This window comes from Sprattus sprattus (assembly GCF_963457725.1).
Source record: "Sprattus sprattus genome assembly, chromosome: 16".
In the NCBI taxonomy this organism is placed as follows: Eukaryota; Metazoa; Chordata; class Actinopteri; order Clupeiformes; family Clupeidae; genus Sprattus; species Sprattus sprattus.
In genome coordinates, this window is record NC_137914.1 from 12409300 (window position 1) to 12436628 (window position 27329).

Genomic DNA, 27329 nt, shown 5'->3' on the forward strand with positions numbered 1-27329 from the left:
ATGAGAAACTGCATCAGTGGCGTGCTTGAAGGTCAAGATTGACTCGAAGTCATGATGTCCGAAAATCCGTTTGCAATTATTTGCAAGATATGCCGTAAATTCTTCATATTAGCGGGTATGTCAGAATTATCAATTGATATTTTAGCTGTAGTGCCAATGCATGTGCAATATGCGTTTTAACTCCCACCAACGCTGCATAAAAATTAAAGTGAGGCTAAGTTGTTATCGTTAGGTAGCTAGCTGGGTAAGGACGTTAGTAAAGTTTTTTTTTTCCGTAGCTAGATTGCTCGACACGCTTTCCTTCATGTGTGGGGTAAATACGAGATGTAGTTTTGTTAAAAATGTATGGAAGTCAGAAACATTTTGTCGTTTTAATTATGAACCGAATTTTGCAAACGTGCAGTGGGATTTTTTTTTAGTAGCAACTATAGCAGCTAGTAACTTACACAAGAAAGCCAGTATTCACTCCTTACATTTATATTAACATAATTAAACTCTGTTTAAAATATATATAAATATCTATTGCAGAGGAAGAAGAAGGTGGCAATCTCCCACACCTTCTCCACTGTGGTCATGTGTATTGTGCTTCCTGTCTGAACTCGCTGAAGTCACCATCAAATACAATCACGTGCCCGAACTGCAAGGTGATCACAACGTCAATCAACCTAACTATGCACACTACTCATTTTTAGTAGCAGCCAGTTTTAGTCTCTTGTTCTGTATACAGTTCTAGGGCCCGTTTAAAGCTAAATGGAAACTTTGGGATTTTCTTAACCTTTTTTTTTTTTTTTTTTACCTAATTGACGATTGAAACGGTTCAATATTGAGTTACAACACTATAATCAGCAACCTCAAAACGGCCATACTATGTAATCCCATGGGGCAACCATCTGCTTCAAAGTTAACTGCTTGTTTTCGCCCAGTACAGGCTCATAGTATTTTTAAGTGCCTGACAACATGGAAAGAATCCTCACAGAGATAGGCCTGTGTCATGTGTCCTCAACAACTGTAAAGAAACTAGAAAATTATGTAGAAACTGACTGTAGAAAGGTAGACAAACACATGATCTGTAGGGAACCTTTTCGTGTAGTCAGTCACTTATTACATAATTAGTGTCAATGGCGGAAAAATACATTTACTTTGGCGTGGATGAGTGTCCCATAGGATTACATTGTCTAGCCATTTTGTTGTGTTGCCAGTTATAGTGTTCAAACTCAAACCTGGACTGATTCCAATGTTATTCGTGCCTTGTAAAATTTTGACCCAAAAAGATGGCAAAGGCCCAGGTTAAAAAAAATCCAGTTTCCCTTTAAACTTGTTATTCAGTTTTACATTAGAAAGGCTATTATCACTCAACAAATGAAAATAAAACTAGACTGTAAATGTTGTGTTGTGTCTAAGTTGGAAACTAGTGTGAACGAAGATGGAGTTGATGGACTGCAGGTGGACGGCAAGACCATTGGCCTCATTTATACAGCCAAAATTAGGAAGAGGTAAGCTGAGGACAATCTGTATGGCTACATTCAGACCTCAGGTACAAAGATATTTGATGATTCTGTGGAGCATAAAGATCTTGTAGTCATTGTGTTCCCAACTCTGATTTTGCTCATCTTTCTATCTGGTAGTAGAATTTTTTCTTATTATGATAATGAGTCTTCCGCCTAAACTGTGTCAGTATAGAATCACGTGATCTGATCCAATGTCTGTGAGACACATTAGAATACAATAAAAGCACATCTAATGTGCTTTTTACATCAGCTTTACATCAGCTTAGACCTGCAGTATGAATACGCTGTCTATGATAATGTTGCCATTGATATGGTATTATCTTCAGAGCACAGGTGATAAGCACTGAACCGTTATTTGAATTTGCAATAAAGATGCATATCTTGTGACACAGTGTCTGTGACTTCAGATACCAGTTTTTGCAATTTACGTGCAATCACATTCTTAAGTCTATTACATTGAAGCAAAAGTACATCTCCATTGAAACACGTACAATTCCTGTGGCCACACAGGAACAGAATTACATCTGCATTGACTTAAACACCCATCATTTGCTCTCATACTGAGACAGTCACATGCTTGTAGTCAGTGACAGTGTTTTTTGTGCAGCCGAGAAGACAAACAGAAAGCCATCACCGAAAAGGCCTTAGCTGTCATTGAATCGGGACTCAAGGAGAAGGTAATACATACCTTCACATACACACCTTATTGACACAGATAGGCACATCAGTACCATGCACAATCACTGTGTACCCACTTAGAAGCATGCTTAGATCCATTTCAAGGTAGACTATCTCACATAAACATCAAACTAGACACTTTACTCATGGGTTCCTTACAGTCTTGTGTGTTAGATGTGCGTGTGTGTGTGTCTCTTGCAGGAAGCGGCTCGTAAAATGGAAGTGGATGAAGCCCTCAGAGAAGCAATTCAAAAGCAGTGTCATTTGCAGAGTATTCATGCGGTAGCATTTAAAATCTTGCTAATGTTAAATTATGAAGCACTTCATTTTGTTTCAGATAGCAGATCTGATGTCAGGGTGTTTTTGTGCCTTTGTGTGCAGTCTCTGGTTGAGGGGCTGCAGATTCAGGTGAGGGCTGAAAAAAAGCGCCTGCTAGCAGAGATCTCCGAGGTGACTAAGAAGGCCATCAGCCTAGTGCAGAAGAGGTATGAATGCACCTTGGAGAAATAACAATATTGGCCATTTTAGATGTTGAGGGGAGAAAGTGTCTCCTTCCTAAACATAGATATATAAACTTAAACAAAGTATATGTGGTTGACAGCATTCTGTCTGTTTTTGTCATCGAAAAATTATCCCCTATTTCCGGACAAACTAGGCATAAGCATTCCATGAACATCCTGGTACAACTGACCTTGCGTTCATGTCGAGATAAGCCATTATCAACCTTGTTAATGTGGGACCCAAATGATAAACAAACATGAATGTACTCTGACATTTTCCCCTTTACATTTTGGGTCGTTATGAGAAGCTTAAATGTACCGGCTTTCTCTTTAATTACCAAGCTTACCTGAAGGGTGGTCTGGATGGTGGCTCTCATGCTATCAGAGATCCGGGGTTACAGTCATAACCTAAAGTTCTCTTTCAAGCATTTGTTCGGTATCTCACTATAGGGTCTGCTTACTCTTGTATTGCCGTACAGGCCAAGATTGATGCTACATGACCACTCCAGTCATATCACCGTATCATATTGAGTGCATTATCAAATCAGCGTGAGTTAAGCGTGGTGCAGTGACATCAGGCCTGTAGAACATGACTACGGGGCATGGTCGTGCAGCGGTTAGCGTCGCCACTTTGCAACTGGCTGACCTGGATTTGATTCCCGATCGATGCAGGTTGACTTTATGTCCCTTTGGATACGCGCCCGCGCCCGTGCCAGGGTGTCCACTCCCTGTGGAGCCTTCATGTCATTCAGTGAGAAGAGCAGGGGACATAGTGCGTTCTCCTTGGAGGCACACAGCTCCACTGATGGGTGAGCGTAACGTGACCAGATCTGTTTCGCCACGTCTGGGTGAGGTCTCCACTCCCCATTATGAGGGTGGTCCTGGGAGAGTAGATCCGCTCCCTGGCTTGACACCCCGGCACATGCAATGCCCTGAGTGAGAAAAGGTTGACTCCAGAAAATCAGTCTGTGTGCTAGCCTGTGTAGTTGCAGGACGCTTAAGCCCCCCTGCTTGTTAATGTAAGCCACTACAGTCGTGACGTCTGAGTTTGTCAGTGAAACAGAGCGAGACATGCATGAAACGGTTCTGTCTTGGCTGAGCATAGGTAAGCTGTCAAAGCAACTGAATTTGGAAATAGCCTGATGAAAATTGTTAACTGGGTAGGGTTCAGTACTATGTGAGTATGCTTACCCCAGTGATGACAGGTGTTTGATGTGAACAACAGCTTCCTTCTTTGACTTTGCAGCCACAAGCCAGCAGGGTTGCAAGGTTTTAGAGAGAGAGGCCAAACAGAAGCACTAAATACTCGTAGATCACCCCCCGAAAGGCTGATCTGAGAAATTTTTCTTGGAGTGGGATAAATGGGTATATGGAAGTTTGGGTCCTTCAGATTGGTCCTATTGAACCAATCGTCCGGGCGCACAAACCTCAGCAGTGGCGAGTATGTCAGCATTCAGAACCTCAGATCTCATGTCCCCTCTTCTTGGGACCCAAAAAAGACCTCAAGTTGAAGCTAGGTACTACTTGAATCGCTCCTTTTCTCTCATAGAGAGGCAATCTGCATCCCCTATCTCATGTGAATATATTATATTTAAAAATCGGGTTCTGAGCACCAATTTTGATGGGATACTAGTGACCCTAGCCCAACAGGAGGAGCAATGCTGCCCTCTTGTGGAGGAGAGCATGGCCTCTCTGTGCCGGCTGAGGGTGCGTGTGTGACCTGCTCTGCTGGAAAGCTTATGTAAACGTGCATGGGTAAGAGAGAGGTGTTCTGAAACGCCTGGTTGCATTGTTGGGTACATTTCTATTGCTGCTAAATACTGTGTGTTTGTGCTTTTGACAGTGGAGTGGGGTTTTAGGAACCAAACAGTCCCAATCCTCTGGGTTCTGAGCCACAACGGCAAGCTCTCAGGACTAACCCCCAAGCTGTGGGAGAGGGTTGTGCCTCTAGCAAACAGGCTTTCCCTCTCCCGGCAGCGAGCCCACTTGGCCCTTCCGTCTGGGCGAGTACTAGATGGTCCTGGCTGGCAATGAAATATGTCTTTCAAATGACGTACCCACCCAGTCCCCACCCTTGAGTTGACGGTAGCCTGCCTTCAAACCATCGACTCCTCAGACTTGAGTTGTTCAGTGTGTTTGTGTGTGTGTTTCAGGAAGCTGGCGATGGTATCAGGGTTGGGTGAGCTGGATCACTTGTTCTCTGAGAGTCGCTGTATGCTGCGGGAGGTAGAGCGAAAGAAGAAAAGTCTAGAGAATGCAATTGCGAAGGCCAGAAACTTAAACTCGCCTGTGCCCGGGGAGTACTGGGATACTGAACAGGTAATAAAGTATTCTGCACACACCGGGGAGTGACGTTACACAAGAGTAACAGTTTTGTATGCTTGGTTTTACAGTCATGGTTAGGTAACTCTTGGATCAGCAGGATGGAACAAACTGCCAAAGACAGAATAAGCCATCATTGACATGGTTCCGTGCTTCTGCTCTGCTTATCCTTATAATAGTAACCTTATGAGCACATGTATTAAAATAGTGACCTTATGAGCACATGAAGTATACCTATCAAGCTGTTGTGCAACAAATACTCTGAATGCTGGATTCTCTATTCTATTTATTTCGACCATCAATCTTGTATGGGTTTTTGAGTATATATATTTAATGTTTTATCATTTGTGATGTTTGCATGATTTAATTTGCTTGAATGTAATTCTTGTTTTTCTCCGCCCTCCCCCAAGCAGATTGGTCCCAGCTGGGCTATGCTGAAGTTTTCTTCCCTTTTTTTCGTTGCCATCAAGTTCTTACCCTAGGGGGTCAGGCTCCAGGCACCTTGAGACACTTTCAGTTGTTGTTGAATTGAAATAGAATTTTGTTCAATTTGAAAGTTTAAGCAGTGTGGTCCATTATATTTTTTAAATATGCTAAAAGGCAGCAGTGTACTTTTGTTTTTTACTGATGGGCCTTTATTCAGCAATCGGTGTCTCATTCCAGTCCCCTGGCACAGGTGCTAGAATTGCCTATAAGATTTATTTTGGCCAAGCTTACCAGAATGGCATTTGTGTCACTCAGGTGCTGAAGGCTCTGCGTGCTCATCTGGATATGCAGGCTTTTGATCTGAGCTGCCTGACCCAGGACTCGGGACTCCGGTAACGCCCCACACGCGCACATACATTACCAAACATTCTCACCCCTTCGATTGAGAAATACAAATGCGTCTAAAGTAGAGCTGTGAAAAAAAAACCACGTTAACGCGTTATGATTAAATTACAGGATTAATGCGTTATTTTTTTAACGCCTGTGCAGAATGAGCTTCCAATAAACCCACAATTGACCGTTCGCGAAACTCCTCCCTAGAACGGCCCTCGTCCAATCCTACTTAGGCAACCTCTACTAAGAGAAGAGGGTCAGACAACTTTAAGGTCTGAGGAGCATGGTGAAACAGTGTTCATACGGGACTTGAGGTACCCTGAGATTTTAGAACAAGTCGTTTTTTTCCGCATTTGTAAAGCCCAAACAAAGGAGGAATTCTCTGTGGATTCAGATGTATTAATGTCCAATATGGAATAGCAAAGATAACTGCTGAGTGGCAGCACCATTGTTTTAGTTTTTTATGAATAAAAAAGAAAACATTTTAAATGTTTATATCCGTCTTTTGTCATACATCTTTTTCTCACAAAAATATACAGAGAAAAGCGGTAATATGTCATTAATCATGATTAATACACAGAAACCTGTGATTAATGAATTAGATTTTTTTTAAAGTGGCAGTGCAGCATTAATCAGTGCTTACATCATCATTCAGTTATTTTCTTTTCAGCTGAATATGAAGCTAAATGAAAATGGGTGTTTAGGTCTGTTTAAAAGGGGTTGCCCATGATTTTAATGCGGCTCAACTTTGACCTTATTATAAAAAACAATAAATATAAAATACTACTTCAGATTCAACACCCACACTAATCCTTTTTTCCACATGTCTGTGTCTGTTGTAGCTGCAATCTTGATGCAGGGAAACTGGAGCAGTCTCTCAGCATCAGCCAGGGCAGCATCACCTGGTGAGTCTCATGTGTGCGTTAAGGATAGGCAAATGTACTTATGTTCAAGCAGTCTGGTAGTTGTCTCAATGAGTTGTGTACTAAGTGGTAATGTAGTTAGACTGGCTCAGGGCCATGTTCACCAGATGCTCATTTAATTAATTATTGTTATGGACGCAACACTCGGTCAACAATAACTAATAGTTCAGTAAAGAAATTGAAGTGTCAAATTTGAGTGTGAAAACAATTTAATTTAAGCTAAGATATCAATATTAAAATTTTGTAAAACTCTGTAAGTACAGTTTTTATTCATAGTATGCCTCCCACTAAACAAAAAATTGCAAGCCTCTTCACACAAGTCCAGTTGAATATTGTGGAAGACCCCACTTACCTGCGAGAAGTGTCATGTGTAACCGACAAAGGATTTTCAGATTCTTGTAACTGAAATTGTTGGATTTATTGAAAAACTGGATCACTCATTTACAGTTGAAATTATTTTAGCTTACTTTTGTAAAGTTGTTTTGAATTTGATACCATAATTTTGTAGATTAGACCTCCCTGTTGAGCTTTGATGTGCTAGAATTTTCATAACTTAATGCGTCGCTTTTCACAGTAACATATTTCTTTGTATTAACAGTTTGCTGGTCTTGTGTATTCAACCCAGTTTCACTGTTTCACATTTTTCAATTTACTGCACATTTTGTATGTATTTGTCCGAATGGTGTGCTTGTGTGTGTCCAGTATGTCTAAGAAGTATGTGGCTCCAACCTCCAGGAGATTGTGTGAAAGCTCAGTGGAATCTCGTCGCAGCCGCTCTCGGCCAAAGACCCCCTCACCCCCCTCTGCCTCTGACTGGGTGCAGGAATACCAGGGGCCTCCACAAGTTGAATCCATCTCCAGCCCCAATATTATTATCGAGGAGATCATTGAGGACAGCCCTGCAGGTATGGAAACAAAGGGGAATATACGAAAAGGAGGTGTTTATATGAGCGGTAGTTTGCGGAGGTATCATTTTGTGTGTGTGTGTATGTGTGTGCTACAGTCTCTGTTCAGCGAATCCCTTCCCCGGTACCAAAGCAACAGGAGAGTCAGAAGCAGCGCAAAGGGCCGCTTCTATATCTGCCAGTCTACAAAGAGAAAGGTGTCCACACACACAACATATACATTTTCAGACTGTGTATACATGTAATTTTGTTCATGGGAATATACGAGAAGAAGGTGTTAATATGAGCGGTAATTTGCAGCCCATTCAGAGGTATCCTGTTACTATGTGTGGTTTTGTGTGTGTGTGTGTGTGTGTGTGTGTGTGTGTGTGTGTGTGTGTGTGTGTGTGTGTGTGTGTGTGTGTGTGTGTGTGTGTGTGTGTGTGTGTGTGTGTGTTGTGTGTGCCTGCATGGTGTGTGCTACAGCCTCTGTACAGCGAATCCCTACCCCGGTACCAAAGCAACAGGAGACTCAGAAGCAGCGCAAAGGGACGCCTCTAGATCTGCCAGTCTACGAAGAGAAAGGTGTCTACACACACATCATGTAGATTTCCAGACTGTGTATACATGTCATTATGTTCACCTTGTTATTTAAAAATATATATATATATATATTAATCTGCTTAAGGTAAAGTGTTCCAGCTTTTGTTTGCACATTGTTGGGTGGGTCATTTTTATTAGTCAGTATTTTGCAGTTAACACAGATTTACATCGGTAAGTCTGGGAAGCTGCCTAAGCACTGATCTGAATTTCAATCTGAAAATGTTCGTTTTAGTCTTTTTATATCATTAAGCAATTAATTCCTTCTTTCCGGGAATGTTTAGAATGTTGCAATACATGTATTTCCCAAGAAGGGGAAGATGGTCTAAATATCTTATTTTAGCAAGATGACCTTTTTAGAAGCCACAGTATTTCTGGGACTTATCACATTCATTTTAGACCCTCTCTGATTCTTCTCGAGCTATTTGTTCTTTTATTGTTCATTAATTAAGTATTCTATACTTTGGGCCTGATTTACTAACAGGATTGTGCCCATTTCAGGCGTAAAATAGCGGTCGTAAACATAAAACGGTATTTACTAAGGAGGCGCATTTGAGTAGAGGCACATATTAACGCTTTGTGGGTGTGAACCTACAAGCAGGTGGGATGGCACGGAAACGTGGGTGGTAACGTGGGCGTGAAGCGCAATTTAATGGGAGGAGAGAAGGTAAGTGCGCCTAATGATGTATTGCGTGGTATTTACTAAAAGTGCCTGGCGAGCGCACGTCTCTGATTTGCGGGCTAATTCTCCGCCTCATAAAAGCATGTCTTAAATAGGAAGCGCATTTCCATTGAGTCTGAAAACGTGGATATGGCAGCAGTTATAAGAGCAAGGCGAAGAAAGAACACAGAGACAGCGCACAGAAATTATTTTTTTTAACTCGTATAACACTTTTTCAGTTAAACGAACCACAAATCATTAGACGGTACAGGTTAACCAGCCACGCAATACTTCAATTACTGGACCAGATCAGAGACGACATCGAACCCTCCACCCAGCGATCACATTCCATTCCATCACTTGTTAAACTCCTGGCAACATTTGCAAATATTGGCCTCCGGATAATTTCAAACAGTTATAGCATCTGCAGTTGGTATATCTCAGCCTTCACTCAGCCAAATATTCACCCAGGTACTCGACGCATTGCTACGGCGCACTGGTCAATATACATTTCCCCACTACGATAGCTGAAATTAAACTTTCCGAACGTAATTGGAGCCATTGATCGCACCAACATGCAAACAGTCCCACCTTCAATCCACAAACACATTTACTGAAACAGAAAGCACACATATTCAATGAATGTCCAGGTCATTTGTGATGCCAACATGACCATTACTTACGTGGTAGCCAAATACCCTGGATCTGTCCATGACAGTTTTATCTTCCGGAATAGTGCCATCTATCCATGATTGAGCAACGGTGATTTTGGAAAGGCCTGGTTACTTGGTAAATGTATTTGTTTCAGTGGGGATATATTTTAGTGAACCCATGTCCCTTGTAGAACTTACTATTCTCGCCATGTACACATCTATATTGTTATAATAGACAGTTTCTGCATTAATGCCACCAATAGCATATTATTTATAATCGTGTTCTTTTAAACATCTCGCTGTAGGTGATGGTGGGCAGAACAACAATATAACCCATTGAATCAGGTTCAGTGATTGAGCGAACGTGAACCAATATATCTATTTCCTCGAATCTCCATGGTGGCAGTTACTGCAGGCGATTTCTCCCGTCTTTTAACGGTGCGCTAAATAATGATTGCCCAGCGCGGATCTGGTTTGATAAATACCACGGAAAATGCGGGGAAACACCGTGCGTTAATGTGCGCCTGGCAAAAGGCGCAGATTAAGCTGCGGTCGCAATGTTAGTAAATCAGGCCCTTTAAAGGGCGGAGTAAGCACAGAGTGCCCAGTGCGGATCTGGTTTGATAAATACGACGGAAAATGCGCAAAAACACGGTCGCAATGTAAGTAAATCAGGCCCTTTGTTTGCATGTACACATATATTTACATGTTTGTGTTTTTATTATTATTATTATTATTAAGGAATGTTTTTACAGGGCCATCTAGGGACTTTCTTTAGAAATTGCTACCTGTAGGCTGACATGTTTGCTGACATTATATCTCCTAACTCTGTGGGGTCATTACAGGTTCCTTTTCAGTTGATTCACTCGGTACAGCACATATAGGTAAGAGATAATGTATTCCGGCAGTCATTATCGAAGAATAAATCCCAACGCGACGATCCCTTCTGGTTTCGTCCTGAAGGGATTATAGTATTATTATTATATGGTTACTTGCCAAAACGATAGAAGACATTCCTCCAAAATACTTCTTTTAATGATTTTATTGCTGTTTCGGGATTTCCGCTAAGAAAAAAATTGTTCTTCACGCAAATAGAACTTAAAAGTTTCAGGTGTTGCGTAGCAAATCATTAGTTGCTGACTTCAAGTTACAATGACTTTCCGTTACGTTAAATGACCGGAATACTTGCGCAATGATCTGAAACATGTGAATTAGAATAGAGATGCACCAATATGGGATATTAGGGCCGATAACGATGACCGATAATTATTGGTTATTGTGGCCGATACCGATACAATAACCGATATTTTTTTGTATAAAAATAATGGGTACAAATTTTTTTTAATTTGACCTTTTTACAAAAGGTATAAGATTTACCTTTTTATTTCAATTCATTATAAGAAATGTTCTTCTTCAATATCACTACGTAATTGCTGCGTGCATGACATCAGCCGTGTTTGGATCGAGTCATTGGTCGGCTCCAGTAAACGCTCCAGTATAAATCATGGCGGCTGCAGGACGGTTTGAAAGACTCTACAGATAGTGACGTTGCCTAACAACGCTGCGTGTTTAGTTTTCAGTATGATAGTGACAAGTCTAGTTCTTCGCCAATTCAGTTGAAACGTAGTTGACCATACTGTGTGCCTAATACGTTTGGAGTGCTTAAATCATCATTGTTTGACATGTATGTGAGACATTGTGTGCGACCTTATGAAAGGAAGGGTTTTCATGAAGTAACTTCTGTGAAAGATTGTGTATTTGGGCTGCATGTGAGTGCGCGTTGCTATTAGTAGCGATTGGCATGCTAAACGTAGATTTAGTTATGGTCTGTTCTTATGTCGATGTTTAGATTTAGACTGGATGAGATATGAATGATATCCATGTTGTCTAGTGTAATGTCCACTATGATATGTATCTAGTAATATTAGTTGTGTTATTATCATGTAGCAATAACTCATGTTTATGTAATTCAGTGCAGTGCTGATTAGTCCTTATTCTTATTGCAGACCACAAACATATGCACGATCACACGCATCGTCATTTAATGGAAATTGATGAATGCACATTACAGGTAGAAAGGTTTTTGGAGGGGTGAATATAAAAGAAATATCAGACCTGCGAACGTTGGGGTGGACCATTCAAATCAACAGAACTTTTTGGATCATTCTGAAGAGCCGTAAGATAATATGGGATATCAAGCCCTTCCATGTCTGGCTGAAGACACATGGTGACATTGGGAGGCCACGCCTGCCTACACAAGCCATGTCATCGTGGTCTTATCCTCAATTCAAGCTCACTTCACCTCGCGGTAAACACCTCAACCTTTTACTGCCTGTCTAGCTTGCTTTAAAAGTAGCAAGTTAGCAATTTCTCTCGAAGCAGTTAAACTGTTCTGAAACAGGATTTCGTCTGTTTCCTCTGTTTGTGCATCGACTGGAAGCCATCCCCACCTCCAGCCAAGAGGATTCTTCCTGCCTCAGACTCCTACCAGCATGAAACAGTGCTCGCCGCCGTCTAACAATGCCTCGGTGCCTGGTTATGCACAGTTCCTGGATCATGATGGAGCTGAGAAGTCAGGGCTGTTGCACCCTCCTCCTGTGGAGCCGTCTCTCACCAGGGGATTACGGCCTTGATCTCTTACACTTTGCATGGACCTCTTGTCTCAGGGTGGGGGCAGATAATTCATCCCCGTCCAGAGCTGTGGTACCTACACCTGTCAGGTGTAGTGGCAAGCACTGGCCTCATTTCCTTTCAGTTGAATTTTTTTTGTGAGGATGTTTTAAGCCTGTCTTATTGGCTTTAATGAGCTGTGCCAGGAGCCCACCCGCTTGCTATGCTCTTTTTTAAGGGCGTAAGTCGCCGGAAGCCCATTTCTAGATCACCTGTGCCATCTTGGGACCTGCCTACTGTTCTGGACGCTCTGTGCGGTTCTCCTTTTGAGCCATTTGTCTAAGGACATAAAGTTCTTATCCTACAAGACTGCCCTTCTCTTTTTGGCTTCAGCATGTGTCTGGTATTCAGGGCTTATCTGTACATCCTTTGTGCACCCCGTTTGGACCTGGTGACACAAAGGTGACTACTTATGTACCTAAGGTCTTGCCTTATTGGTCTTATAGGTCTATGGCTTTTGCCTTATTTGACTTCTTTCACTTACTCTCCATCCAAGGAGGTTACATGCGCTGTGCCAAGTCTGGGCGTCGCATACATATATTTCCCGCACCCAGGAGTTTCAGTCACATGACCTGTGCTATGTTCCGTTTCCATACCGCCATGAGTATACTTATACGCAGTACACAGTACACACTTACTAGGTACGCATATTCTCAGCAGGTGAGTGTTGTTCCAAATCTAATACTCCGTGGTGCACTTACCGGAAATTAACTACAGTCCCGGGTGGGGGGATAGCCAGCTGCTTAGCATAACTGCCATTCAGAACCAATGGTAATGCTACCAAGCTAGGCTAGCTAGGTATGCTAACTGTCCGTATACATCGTTAAAAACCACCAAAATACTCATGTCACTGGCTTTAATTTGAGAATGACATGTTAGTAGTACATTTAATATCAGTACAGTTGTTTAATTACTGCTGATATTGACATTTACGGTCTGTAGCCTTGTGGTCTTCTGACTCTGCTATCGTAGCCACCGTAGCCATTATGTCCGCCATTGATTTCGAAATAAAACGCAAAGCTCTGCCTGGCTCCGTCTCTTCCGCTATGTAGACAAGATGGCGGCCGTTGAGAATGGAAAGTGTACCCTGGTTCCACACTCAGCTTTTTGTCCGTTATGAGTACACATACGGGTCCTATGGGTATACTTCTTTTCGCCGCGATCAAAATCGGAACACCCTACATACTCAAACTAAGGATGGTAGGTACGGAGGGTATGGATAACGGAACAGAGCCCTGCTCTTTGTCAGTTTTGCTAATCTAGTTTGATACCTTTGTACGCTTTTACCGCTAGGATGTGGTAGCCCTGCTAGTGGCTTCTTCCATCCTCTCTACTAGATTGGTTGAGTGCTAATGTTCTGTTCAGCCTCATCTCAGCTGTGATTACAGGTCCCATACTATCTCTGTTGTATTGAGTGAATCAACTGAAAGGGAATGTAAGGTTATGTATATAAACACTGTTCCCTGAAGGAGAGGAACAAGGTGCAACACTAATTTTCCCCAGCAGCTAGTGATCAGTGATGAATGCTGGGTTGGACTGAGTAGTAGGCAGTGTTAGGCGTGGCCTCCTTATGTCACCACGCATCATCTGCTTTTTAGGCATGAATACAGGTGTGTTCAGCAAGACATGCGACGGAGTGATATCCCCTACTATCTGTGTTGTACTTCATTCTACTCCTTCAGGGAACATTGGTTATACGCATAACCTTATATTTTTAATATTTCTTACCTAAAATGGCATAATATTTTGTCTTCAATTAGTGAAATTAGTTGTCTTGAATTTAAATGAATGTAGGCCTATTTATTTCTGGAAATTGTTATTTTTACCCATTTTTTTTTTTACATTTGTGTTTGTAGCGCGCCTCTTCTGGGTAGTTGTGACTCATGTGGTCAACCCAGCTGATTTCTACGTGCGCTACGTGTCCGAGCAGAAGGCAGGCGCTCAGCTAAGCAGGAAGATCAGCTCATTCTGCATGGGGAACAATTGCATGTTCCTTCCTGATCATATTATCAGAAATGGTAAGTGTGTGGCCACGTACATATGTACTGAAGCAGGGTTGTCGAGCAGGTTTTCAAATACAGCAGAATAAGTTTCAACCAGAACGGCGCTTGAAGAAAATGCTAACCTCCGCCAAGGCCAAATGCCCTTCCTCACAATGTTAAGACAGTTCAAAATAATTGGGTTTTCCTTACCCAACACACCCCTCCACCTGGTTGAATGAAAATTGACCTTGTTCTTTTTACATAATCCGGATGACAGAAAAAAAACATACCGTCCTTGGCGGAGGTAATAAACATAATGTCCATAAAGCTTAATATTGTATTAATACCTATAGTAATATGCATTGTGTGGAACCTGAAATTTCTGTGCATCCAAAACTGAGTGGTGATTTTTTTTTGTGCTTGGTGTGTGTGTGGGTACATGTTGATGTGACTGTCTGCGTAGGTGACCTGCTATTTATACGCTGGAAAGATGGCGTGTGGTGCAGAGCCGAGGTGATTGAGCTGTACCAGGTGAAGGGTGTGGAGACTGTGAGGCAGTGCGTGGCTCCAGAAATCAGCAAGCTTAAAGTCTTCTTCCTGGACTATGGCTTTACTAAGGGCATTACAGTTACAAGGTGTGTATTTGTGTGTGTGTGTGTGTGTGTGTGAAAAGAGTTCCTATTTATAAGGTATAGTATTCTGGCATATATTATGTGAGACCTGTAGTTTGTTACCCAGCAAACCACCACCTTCTGTCCTATTTAGCAAGAGGGGAGCCTTTCACTGTGAATCAGTAATTGGTATCACGACTTGTAGAAATCAGTGTAAAATTCGGTTTCCTCAAGTGAATATGAAATGGCCGGTGTGAGCATGCCTTATGTAGGTTATTAAAGTGAATATGAAATGGCCGGTGTGAGCATCATGCCTTTAGTAGGTTATCAAAGTGAATATGAAATGGCCGGGTGTGAGTTAATGAGTGAGTTAGGCATTTAGTAAGTTGACAAAGTGTTTTGTTGTTTTGGATTGGGAACTATAACATGGAAATGTATTCTAGAATTTAATATTTTTCTTATTGGCTATCCACTACAGTTAGTAATTTCTGTGCCACCTGTCTCTCTCTCCCACTCTGTCAGTGGTGAAGAGCTGAATGAGTACCTGAGGAGACCCGATCGAGCCGCTCATTCTGAAATGAGCCGCTGGCCTCCACAAGCCATCAGGTGCTGCCTCAATGGTATCGTTCCTGCCCAGGTAGGTGTTTCTGTCATGTATACAATACCCGGTTCAATAATGAAGTACATTTCCATGTTAATAGCACCACTTTCATAAACACATCCAGCCATGCCCTACCCCTAAGTACATGGCACAGATGAGTGTGTGTGTGTGTGTGCATGTGTCTGTGTTCATTTGTGTATTGTGTGTGACAGTCGAGTGGCTGGAGCAGTGAAAGCTGTAAGGAGATTACACATGTGACTGGCTCGTCAGCTGTGCGGATGCAAGTGTATGGTGAAGACAGAGGGACGCTGCTGGTGGACCTGAAGAAAGCCCCCATGGACCACACCAACAGCCGCATGCCCATCTCACTTAGAGATCACCTGGTGTTCATGGAGTTTGCCCGGTAAATAGAGAATAGACAATACTTTGTAGCTGATAGACATATTCATGTTTGTTGTTGCGTTTCTTTCCACATTTGCATGTTTCACATGTTTTATGTTTTGCAGAAATGGGGTGAGGTGTAGTGTGGTGTGGCTTGTGTACAGTAGTTCATCTGTACAGTAGTTCATCTGTATTCTATATGGTGTATTCTATATGGTCTATATGTACATGTGCAACATATGTGTGGCTGGCGTGTGTAGGTTCCGTTGTCCTGTGACTGCGAGTGCTACCAGGTGTAGGCCTCTGCAGTACTACCCTCCTGTTCTGCCTAAACCAAAGACCGAGTTCTACGCCCTCGTTTCTCACATCAATACACCCTCTGACTTCTTCATCCAGCTGGTGAGAGGCCCACTCCCACACAGCCGTCTAACACTCTTCTCTATACATCTTCTTATATACAGGCACACCCTTATTTACAGGCCACAATTTGCCCTAGTGTGTTTATACTTACTGAAACACATGCTTAAACAAAATTCAGTTGAGTCTTTCTCTATGTAGCCTGTTGGGGAATAGAACACAGAAGAGATCATTGAGGGCGCTCCACTAATTTTCTAGTTTGACATCCACAGTTACACATAATAACAACAGGAACAAACATAAGTATGTTGTTTAAATAACTTTTGTGAAGTACATTTATTGTTGTTGAAGAATGATGATGTTTTTTTGTATGTAAGTTCAGTTGTTGCTGGGGGGGTGTTTGGTTGTATATGCGTGTAGTTACCTGTGTTGTGTGTACATATCTTTAGACTGAAAACATGGAGTTTCCCCTCCTGGCGTCTAAGCTGCAGGCGTTTTATGGGGCATGCTCAGACGGAATCTCCCAGCAGCTTCACTGCCCTATGCAGGAGCAGGCCTGTGTGGCACTCAATGAGGACAATGTGTGGTACAGAGCTCTTATCATAGGTACGTGTGTGTCCTTCTAACTCTGCTTCTTTCACATCAAACTTGATCTTTGCTCCTAGTATACTCTTCGTTTGTGTCCTGCGCCCAGCAGTTCTTTGAGACAGTGCTCTTCCTTATGATGATATAGGCCGCTGTGGTCGGTTAATAGTGTTTTATTTGTGATTTGGATTGTCATTTGAGCTGAAACCTGGAGCTGAATTGTATTCTTGCACTAGCACACCATTACAGCCTGACCTTAGCAAGCCAGTCCAGCTAAAGATGATTCTGCCAAGGTTAATTAAGAATGCATTAGGAATGACCAGAAATAAAATGGGGGAGGCTGTGTGTCCATTTTGAGTTTGTTCTGAATTTGTAATGATCTGATAAAAAAAACAGGAAAATGTCTGCATTATTATTAAACTGTCTCAGACTGTCTCTGTCTCAAACTGTCTCTCGTTTGCATGTAACTTTTTTATGAGCGTTTACAATTGCATTTTTCTGTCTGCTTTCAGTTTTGTTAACCTTCATATGAGTGTTCTGGTGTGGCAGGTTTCCATGGAATGCGAATGGCAGAGGTGCATTTGGTGGATATTGGGAGCAAAAGGGTGTTGCCAGTGACCAATCTGAGAGTCATTAAAGATGACTTTCTGTCCCTGCCCGCCATGGTGAGGAACAGCGTCACGTGCATTAAAAGACATCGTTAACACATGAGCACGCACATGAACAGTACTTTCACAGTGCACACTAAATACTAATACCACTTTCAAACTTTGTCCTAAAGTTACACAAACCTGTAGTCATGCACACATTTGTTAAAGTACATGCAATGCAAATGTACACAGGAGCATTTTAAGTTACTAGTGATCATTTATTGATTATGAAGCATTCATATTTATTCATTTGTTTATTTACTCATTAAATCATCAGTGGGAGGAGTATAATTCCACTCTAAAACTGATGTAACACAATAACTCCTCCCACATTTCATAGTCTCTGACCAAAAGAGGTACACACTACAGTCATGTTGTATCGGATATCTACATAATTAAAATCTATCTTGATGAACTATTGTTAAGTTCCTATTATCAACTAATGTTAGCTTCAGTGATCATCGATCCAGATGTATGTTTAAATCCTTCTGACATGTCTGATACATTTCAGGTGCAGTACTGTGTTACTGTGTCTCTTCTTCAGAAACTTCACACCTTAATGAGTACATCACCACTTATAATCTTACATTCCCCTCCCTTTTCCCATCTCTCTCTCTCCCACTCCCTTTTCCTATCTCTTTCTCTGTCTCTCTCTCATCTCTTTATCTCTCTCTCTCCCACTCCCTTTTCCCATCTCTCTCTCTCTCCCTCCCTTTTCCCATCTCTTTCTCTCTCTCTCTCTCTCCCATCTCTCTCTCTCTCCCTCCCTTTTCCCATCTCTTTCTCTCTCTCTCTCTCTCTCTCTTTCTCTCTCCCTCTCCCTTTTCCCATCTCTCTCTCTCTCTGTCTCTCAGGCTGTATGGTGTTGTCTGGCAGATATAGAGTGTGATGGAGATTATTGGAGTGATCCAAGTATTAAGAGGTTCCGGAACTTGGCTGAAAAGAAACTGGTCACTGTTGTGATAAAGAGTGAGTGTGTTTTCCCCCTATGATCAGGAATTGCTGAGACATACACTCTGTATAATGCTTGTCATATCACATACATTCAATCACTGCGCTGGGTAAGCATTAGATCTGCATTTCATTGTTTAACTGTGTGACAGAATGTTGCCACTGAGCGTTATATGGTATGCCCAAAATGTGACAAACACAGGGCGTCTTTATACTGTTTGCAAAGATAGTCACAGCAGTCGAACATTATCGGTTATGCACTCGTTGATAATAAGCTAAATTAGCCGCAGTAGTGTGGAGGCATTACCGAGGTGCATTTGTGGTAAATCATTTTTCTTTTATCAATGACACGACACTCCTGTTGCTGGATGCAGCAAATACGCTTGTGTTGTAATCCAGTGTCCAGAATCCCAGCTGTTAGTCCTGTAGTTACTCTCGAGGCTTACTTTCTTTCCGTCATGCAAAATCCAGGGTGGTATACTGTTATTACCTGCCTTATGAAATGATAATGTCACCTGCTTTTTCAACTTTAATTTTGAATATGTTGTATGTTTGGGCATGTAGAGTTCTTGTCCTGCCATGGGCCTTTGCCAGTCAGTCTGTTTGAGGCGGATGACCGGAGGGAATCCAGCATTGCACATATTCTTATTGCCGAAGCATTAGTCAAGAGGTGAATGCACACACACACACTTTTTGCAGAGAGACAAGCTAGGGCAGTGGTTCATACATAAACGCATGTGCATTTGCATAGTTACTACTAATGCACTGGTCAGTATTTAAACAGGTAAATAAACACACACACACCAAAATGCTGTCCAAATATTGCACAAATGCAACACAATGTACACAGACACTCATTTATATCACTGCTGTGTTGACATCTAACTTATGCAGTCCGAAGAATTTGCCTCCCGTCACCCCAGAGATGTCAGTGTGGGACCCACCCCTCGAGAGTGTGGAGGCAGTTCCCAGCACCATGGAGTCAGGAGATTCTATTCATCTGAGTCCCACAATTACTATCCCAGCCAATCAGAAGGACATAAAAGTGAAAGTCACTCATGTCACATCACCAGCTAACATCTATGTCCAACTCGTCCAATATGACGGACAGCTCAAGAGGTACCAATGAGAATGTACATTAAAGTATTTCTTGGGACCTTGGGTTTAAAAGACTTTTCCTTCACAAATGTAATTGAACCGTATTGTAATGCTAACCTTATTCTTAACACTCTTTTGTGCAAACTTCTTGTGAGTAGTGATAGCGAAAGGTTTCAGCGATGACTTGACAGCCCAGTTATGCTTTACGCTGTTTCCTCGTTAGACTGCAGGAACGGCTGCAGCATGAGGTTGGCACATCGGCACAGATGAGTGTGGACTGGGAGGCGGGGATGTCTTGTGCTGCCCTCATCAACACAGTCTGGGAGAGAGGAGAAGTGTCTGGCATCATATCCAGCAACATGGCAGAGGTCTCTTTCAAACATGGACTCTTTATATTCTTGGGTGGGTGGATGAATTGTTTTTGCGTTTGTGTTTGTCTAATATTTATCTGTCTGTCCAGGTTCTGCGTTGTGATTTTGGGAACAGTGTCAAGGTGTCTGTAGACAACCTCAGGCCCCTCCCTCCTCAGATGATTGGCTCTTTTCTTCTTGAATGTTGTCTCAGCGGAATAAGGTGGGGACATTTTTGAATTTTGCTCTGATACACATGTATGTAATCCTCTCAAGCTAGTTGAGGGGGACAGTTCATAGAAGGCAACTGATGTTTGTTTGTGCCTGTTTGACTCAGACTTTGATAGATAGTTTTTGTCCCCACTTATCATCTGAGCCAGTCATGTTAGACTGGTAGTTTGGGAATATTTAGTAGGCTAAGCTGTGTTCACTGGCTGAGTCCAGAGGCTAAGAGTTCTATCCTTGTTAACGTTGTTAAAATTATTAGCCGACTTAAAGGTATGGTACGCAATGTATTTCAGAAGCATTTTTTATATAGCAAGATAGCAATGAATCAATGAATCTGTGGCAGTCACAGGGCTGTAAAAAGCCTATACAATTATTTAATCCGGCCCGAATAAAACGATTGGATGGCCTACCTGCCTTTTTACCTATCTACCTGCCTACTTGTGCAATCGTAGGGTGTTTCTTTAAGTCAAAGAATGGTTCTTGCTTCGAGTTTCTTGCTTCTTGCTGCATTTCAAGGACATCATCTGTACAAGGGGTAAGGGGTGTAGGGACAGAAAAACATTTCAGTGGTGGCAATAATGTATATTGTATATAAATGCTAGCATAGGGTATGGGGTAGAGTAAGTGTACGGCAATGCGGTGGCGATGGGTGCAAATAGCCGAGGGTTTCTACAGGTAGACCAGGTGGATAGACTACAGCAGCGTCCCATGGCTGAGATAGTCTAGATTAGGAGGGAAAGAAAAGGAAGAGAGTGAGTGGGTAAAGTTCGGCTGTCCATATGCGTAGATGAGGAGTGGTGGGGGTGAGGAGCAATGTTTCCACTTCCATCGGCAATTGGGACATGCTATAAGGGAGAGAGAACATTTTTGTCAGTAGACATCAATTTCAGGAACAGATCTTGGACCCCGCTGGTTGGCCTCCCGCTCACATGATCTCCAGGACTTCACTTTGGCCCCGGACATGTCCTCTTTGAATAGGCGATGTGCTTGGCTCTGGAGGGTGGTCATAATTGGAGCCAACAATGCTCTCATCGTGGAAGCTCTAACATGCAAAACTATGTATTATGTATAACAACGTATGGAGGGAGGTCTGAAGGAAGGAGCTGGGATTTTTTTCTATTGTATACTTTCAAAATCTAGTTTACTCTTGCTGGTTTATCCAACATTGCCTACCCTACCTTTAATGCTTGTCTCACTCCCTTATTGTTGTCTCTTGCTAATCCCTATGGCCTCTTCCCTATCACTCTTTCAGGCCAGCTGGGGGACTTAAGTGGACAGCAACATCTTGTGACCTCATTTCATTTTACCTGACTGGAGCCATGGCTCTGATGACTGTCAAGGTGTGTGTGTGTGTGTGTGTGTTCTGTAAAGCCCAGTCTGAAAAGAGGATTTTGCCAATCAACACTGGACAGCATTAAATGTCTGTGTGTGTTTTGTCCATGTGTCCAGGAGCCACCTCCTGCTTGTCCAGTTGGAGTATCTCTGTTCTGCTCCAACCAGGCAGGGCAGAATGTGAGCATGGCAGACTTCCTCATCAGTGAAGGCCTGGCACTACCGAAGAGGAAATCTAGGTTTGTGTGTGTCTATAGATGTGTGAGGCAAAAGGGGATCTAATAAAAGGCAAATTCACAAGTCAGGTATTGCTTCATGAACCTGGATTGATGTCTAAAGTAAACTTCCCTTGCAGTCTCTATGTTTAAATATTCTTTAGATTTAAAGACCTACATATTTTTCAAGTGTCGCTTGGGAGATTAGAATGATTTTTTTCTGGCTGTTTAAATCATGATTTATATAATTCGCTGCTGTACGTTGGAAGGGTATAAAATAGAGTAGTTGCCAAATCCCCTTTAGTGACGTATTACCATACGCGTGTTTGTGTGTGACTATCAAAGGGATTCCTTTAGGGAGCCAAAGCCAATGGAAGCTCTTCCAGCATTGGAGGAGACCCACGATGAGTCTCTCCCAGAGGACTTGAATACACACACAGATGATCACGCCTCAGAGGCACCCCCGAGCACCGTGGCCTACCCTCCTCCTGAACCAGCAGCACATCTGGGGCACACACGCATGAGCATCACCGCAGTAGGGGAGGATGGAGTCATCTACGGCATGACCTCACAAGCAGGTGTGTGAGTATGTGAATAAATGAGTCGTCTTATGTGTGTTCCTGAATGTCAGTTAATTATTATTAAACTTCACAGTGTTTAATATAATTAGTTGCAAACTTCACCTTGTAAGAGCTGCCAAGTACTACCTTATTGTTTACTTTGTGTTTGTAGAGAATGAGTTTGAGCATCTGAAGAAGCGTCTGCAGCAGCACATCAAAGCCACGCCAGTGTTAAAGCATCAGAACTGGCGCGATGTCAAAGGCTGCATCATCAAGGGAACAGATATGCTGTGGCACCGGGGTCGAGTGGTGGAGCTTATCGGAGGACAGGTCAAGGTGAGTCACTAAGAGGATGGGAGGGACACACGATTTGGTGTCTTAAATTGGCAAATGACAATAAAGGTAATTTTCCAAACAATACGATAATATCACTGTGTTATGTTTGATATATCTGTTAATGCCTTTATAGTTGTTTAGCCATTAACACTCTGGCAGGGGGACTGCCAATGGAAACTAGCCTTTTGGCTACAATTGGGTACATTTACATTTTAATGTTTATTAATGCACACTGTCCCTCTTCAACAAATAAACAAACTGAAACTGAAACGCCACACAGGAAAAAACATGGAATGTGTATTGTGGGACATGGACGTCTGTGTGACATGAAGCAGTATTGTAATTTTCTCACACTCACTATGTGCGTCACAGGTGCAGTATGTGGATCTGGGTCTGGTCGAGAACATTCCAGTGTGTCACGTGTATCCAATGGTCGTGTGTGAGGACGTGCCCCAGCTGTGTGTGCCCCTCCGACTCCACAAGGGCAAACCGGTGTGTGTCTGCACCTTCACATTCACATTTTTCTCTGGATGGATATTATGTGATATCATGGATATTATGATGGATCCATCTTATCGTATAACCATCATGTGTGATTCTATGTGTTTTTCTCAATCTGTGCAGGTGGGAAGGCATTGGCACCTAGATGCTGTTGCCCTGATGAAGGAGCTGGTGCTTGGCAGACGTGTCAATGTTCAGATTATGGTAACAGTGAACATGAATGAGTAGAAACGCACATTCATATGCGCCGGTGCAACTAAGGCATACTAGCAGAGACGTAATAAGAGGAGACAAATCACTGACGGAAAAATGAAGGGTGGAAATAGGAGGGAATCCGTAACGCTAAACATGGCGGATTCGTAACTGGTAGTCCTGCCCTGTAGTATAAAGAGCCAATCACATTTTGGAAAAACAGCGTAACTGATGTTTTACCTCCCCTGCATGTTCTGTTTATTTCCAGTGTTGCCATAGTAATAGCCGTGCTGCAAAATTTGGTGCACATGCAGTTAGCAAGTCAACACGAAGATCAAAGTCTTTTTTAGCCTTATTTGGATGGGTTGAACCGTTTTTGTCCGAATCAAATGCGGGTTCACGTGACATACTTTTAATGTCTATTTTCACCATCCTATGTAGAGTTATGGGTCTCTGCAAATTCATTTAGATAGGAGCCTGATCTTGTTTGCCCAGAAGAACGAAGGCGTTCCCGAATGCTGAAACTTGCCTATAAGGACTTTGATACCAACTTGAGATTATGAGGAATCTCGTCCTGATGATGGCCTGAAAAAAAGCGAAGCTGTTCATGGAAACACATAATTCTACATACACATACAGTCACTCTAACAAATACCCAGACACAAGCTCACAGAAAGACACTTTGTATAAATGCAAACATGTCAGACATGCACCTAGACATGTACAAGTATGTCTCATGTGCTCATTTAAACAGATCATCAGTTTCCTCTCTCTCCTGCTGTCTTTCAGGAGCTGCCTGCAGAACCACGGGAGTGTGTTCCCATTGAGATCCTTTTTGAAGGAATGACCATGAGCAGAATCATGGCACACCATCATCCCGCCTGCATTAACGTCTCAGCTATCGACCTAGAGGTATGTAGGTGGAACCCATCCGCAGGCTGCATCAAAACTTCACAATATTATGAATTTAATTTGATTTAAGGACTCCTTGTCTACCCATTTAAGTAAAATACGGATATCTTGTCTACATTCTGGTAAAAAATCAAGCCTGGTTGGTCAAGGATTTGTTGACATAATGAGCATTGAATGAAGAGTTTTTAGTCAATGAATTATAAACAGAAGCAAGTATTTCGTAGTCTATAACTGTTTTGAGTAATAGCCGTGTCTGTAAAGGTTGTGTTAATACGCTAATAGGGGTGGGGGACTCTATAGTATGAAAACCACTGCCCTGGCTATGTAGGAAGACAACATTTAATGCCATTGTTATTAGTTAGAAGAAGCATTATGGAGTTTTGCTCTGAAACTGGCTTACCCAAAGGATTGCGAAATCCTTGCAAACACCAGACAGCCTTGCAAACAGCCCAGTTTGCACTGATAAAAGCTTCCTAACATGCTAACTGGCGTCTTTCGACGATATTGTTGGCAATGCTGTGCTGTGACAGCTTTTTTTTTTTTTACAATTTTGCGGGGTGTTTTGACCCAAACCACAGAACTAGAGAGTGCATAGGCTGAGTGGCCAGCGGAAACGACAGGTGTGCTTATCTATCCTTCACATGACTGTATCCCATCAAAATTAATTGCCAAAAGTAGTTACTCATTAAAAACATATTTCAAAAAGTCTTGCTTTAACTGTAGCCTAATAGATTGTTTTATCCTTGGTCTGTAAATACCCCCCCCCCCCCCCCCCTTTTTTTTGTCTGTAAATGTAAATGTGTCCTGCTTGTACTGTCCCCCCTGTCTGTAATCCCCCCCCCCCATGACTTTGTAATTTGCGACTTTGGGTCTCTGAAAAGCGCATTATAAAATAAAGGTATTATTATTATTATTATTATTAGTTTAGGACCCTCCAGCCAAGAAATATTGAGCTGGACCGAGCATATCCATTAGTTTGTTTACTACCGTATAGTAACAAATGCTAAAATTGTGATTTGGTGTTGGTGGTTGTTTGTGTGTAGGAGCAGGTGTTCAGTACACTGGTTGATCTAGATGACTGGAACTTGGACACCAAGGTAGGCTATCCAGAGGTGGGTGGGGAGGAGGTTGAAATAAACAAATGATTTAATGTGTTGTGGCATATATGTGTTATGTCTGGTGTCATCTCATCATCAGAGTGTGTGTGTGTGTGTGTGTGTGTGTGTTCTATAGGGCCTGCTGGACCCCCCTCTATTGTCAGGGACTTTCGCTGATCCTCCTCTCCCCAAAGTAGGCCAACGCTTCCCTGTGAAAATCAAACATCTGTGCACTCCGAACAAGGTACCCAACGCCTAGAAAATCAACTCGGCCAACCTCTGCTTGTCCTTTACACGCTGTTGTCCCTCTACCTTTTAAGAAAATCTTGAAGACCCAACTCTTCAGAGAGCACCTTTCTTCCTAACTTGCACTTCTACTAGTACTTAACATGCACTTTCAGCATTTACATTTGTGCACTTTTTTTCTAATTCTTATGTAAAATAGTATTATTAATTGTTACACTAGGTCTCTATCGATTGTAGCTTAACTGTTCTCTCCCTTGTACGTTGCTTTGGACAAAGCGTCTGCCAAATGACTAAATGTAAAATGTAAATGTATTGTACTGTAGTGGTACTTAGTGCCTACACACCCTACACAGTAATATGTGTATTTTTTTTAACGTTTTTGTGGTTGCAGGTATACCTGAGTGTACAGGAGCATGTGAGCCACGAGGAAGAGGGTGAGGCTTCTCTAGAAGAAGTCCTTGAGTGTGTCAATGCAGATGTGAAGTCACTGTCTCGCCTCACTGATTTCCCCATCGGTACGCACAAAATAACAATCAAGTATACGCTCACACTGATTCAGATACATCACCACTACACAACCCTCTGCACTGAACCTTAAACTCTTTAATGTAGTATGTAGAGATTTAGGGATGTTTGATTTCCTGTATTTTTTCAGGGGGGGCCTGTCTGGCTGAGTACAGTGATGGCAGTTTCTACAGAGCTGAGCTGACAGGATTTGTGTCCATCAGTCCAGAAATAAAGATGCTCGTCAGACATGTGGACTTTGGCTCAGATGACACTGTGTCCATACACAAGTAAGAATTCTCAAACATATGGATGTTTATACACACATGCAAATACAGTACACCCCAACAAACACACAGTTTACTTTTTTACTCTTGTGTTTGTGTGTGTGTTCTTGCAGGCTGCGCCGTCTCCCAGAGTGTCTGCTTGATTTTCCTCGTAAGGCAGTGTGTGTGCGTTTGGGTGGTTTTCAGCCACCACGTTTGTGTTCTGAGGCCAAGCGCCTCCCTTATGCTCCGGAGTGGAGTGTGAAAGCGCTGCTAGAGATGATGAACCTGTTGCAGCAGAAAGGTGTTTTTCGTGCCTTAATAACAGTGAGTATACTCTTTGATTTCATGTCTGGTGTGAGCCTCATACACACTCACTCCACTTCCAAAGAGCTGTTGTTGAAGCTCTGATGTGTAAGCACAAGAAAGAGAAAAAAAATATTGAGCAATTGAAGTGTTTGTCTTTTGTCCCTGTGTGTGCTTGTAAAATAATTTTGTAATAAGTAGTGACATGTGGTCAGACTGTAATTTAACTGTTGAGGTTTTTTAATGATAAAAATATGTGCTTTCAGGCTGCGGGTGAGGAAACCATTGCCTACCTCTACAGTCCAGATGGTACTCTGTTGCACAACTCACTGGTAAAGAGAGGCCTAGCCGACTTAGATTGACCAAGCCACCTCCATTATGTTTCATCTAACTAATAACAATGGTATTAACAATCACAAAAGTTTAGTTGTTAATTGCCATTTTTGTTTAGTTGTTAGTGTAGTTCTAATTTAGGGTTTAATCAGGAAGCTGAAAAAGGAAGCAGCAATGTTGAGTTGAGCTTAATGCTCGTGATTTTTCTGTTGTGAATTATGCCTTAAGAGTTGTCAGGTTTTTTTAATAAACCTAATTGCATTCATTCTTCTATGGTTCCTTGAGAAAAAAGATCTTCTGACATGGTGTACTGTCACAATCTAGGCCCAAGTAATTGTCCTTAATAGGCACCTGCACATGAGGCATGAGCGATCTCTGCCAGCTTATTGCCAATGTCTTCATGCTGCAATGGCCTGACTATTTTGTGGTTCCATGCAGCAAGTTAATTGTTGCAATTTTCAGTGTGGTTTTGTCATCATGGTTTGTGGTCCCCTTAGAGAGATTTAGGGGCAAACCA

General features: G+C 42.2%; 1 protein-coding gene across 1 annotated transcript; it reads left to right on the forward strand.

The window, feature by feature from the left end:
- On the forward strand, positions 1-26841 carry rnf17 (ring finger protein 17; the record flags this gene model as incomplete). The annotated part of the gene is given in 37 exon segments (XM_080853788.1): positions 1-39; positions 43-115; positions 529-644; positions 1402-1493; positions 2116-2185; positions 2388-2468; positions 2568-2671; positions 4840-5005; positions 5750-5826; positions 6670-6732; positions 7453-7655; positions 8121-8219; positions 14075-14236; positions 14664-14835; positions 15334-15448; positions 15625-15815; positions 16054-16192; positions 16600-16756; positions 17285-17400; positions 18240-18354; positions 18901-19006; positions 19231-19455; positions 19658-19802; positions 19895-20007; positions 21265-21352; positions 21462-21589; positions 21917-22137; positions 22292-22455; positions 22828-22947; positions 23080-23160; positions 23938-24060; positions 25104-25157; positions 25294-25401; positions 25795-25918; positions 26059-26197; positions 26308-26500; positions 26746-26841. Coding segments are annotated over 37 exon segments (4578 nt in total).
- Between the last annotated feature and the right edge of the window lie 488 nt (positions 26842-27329).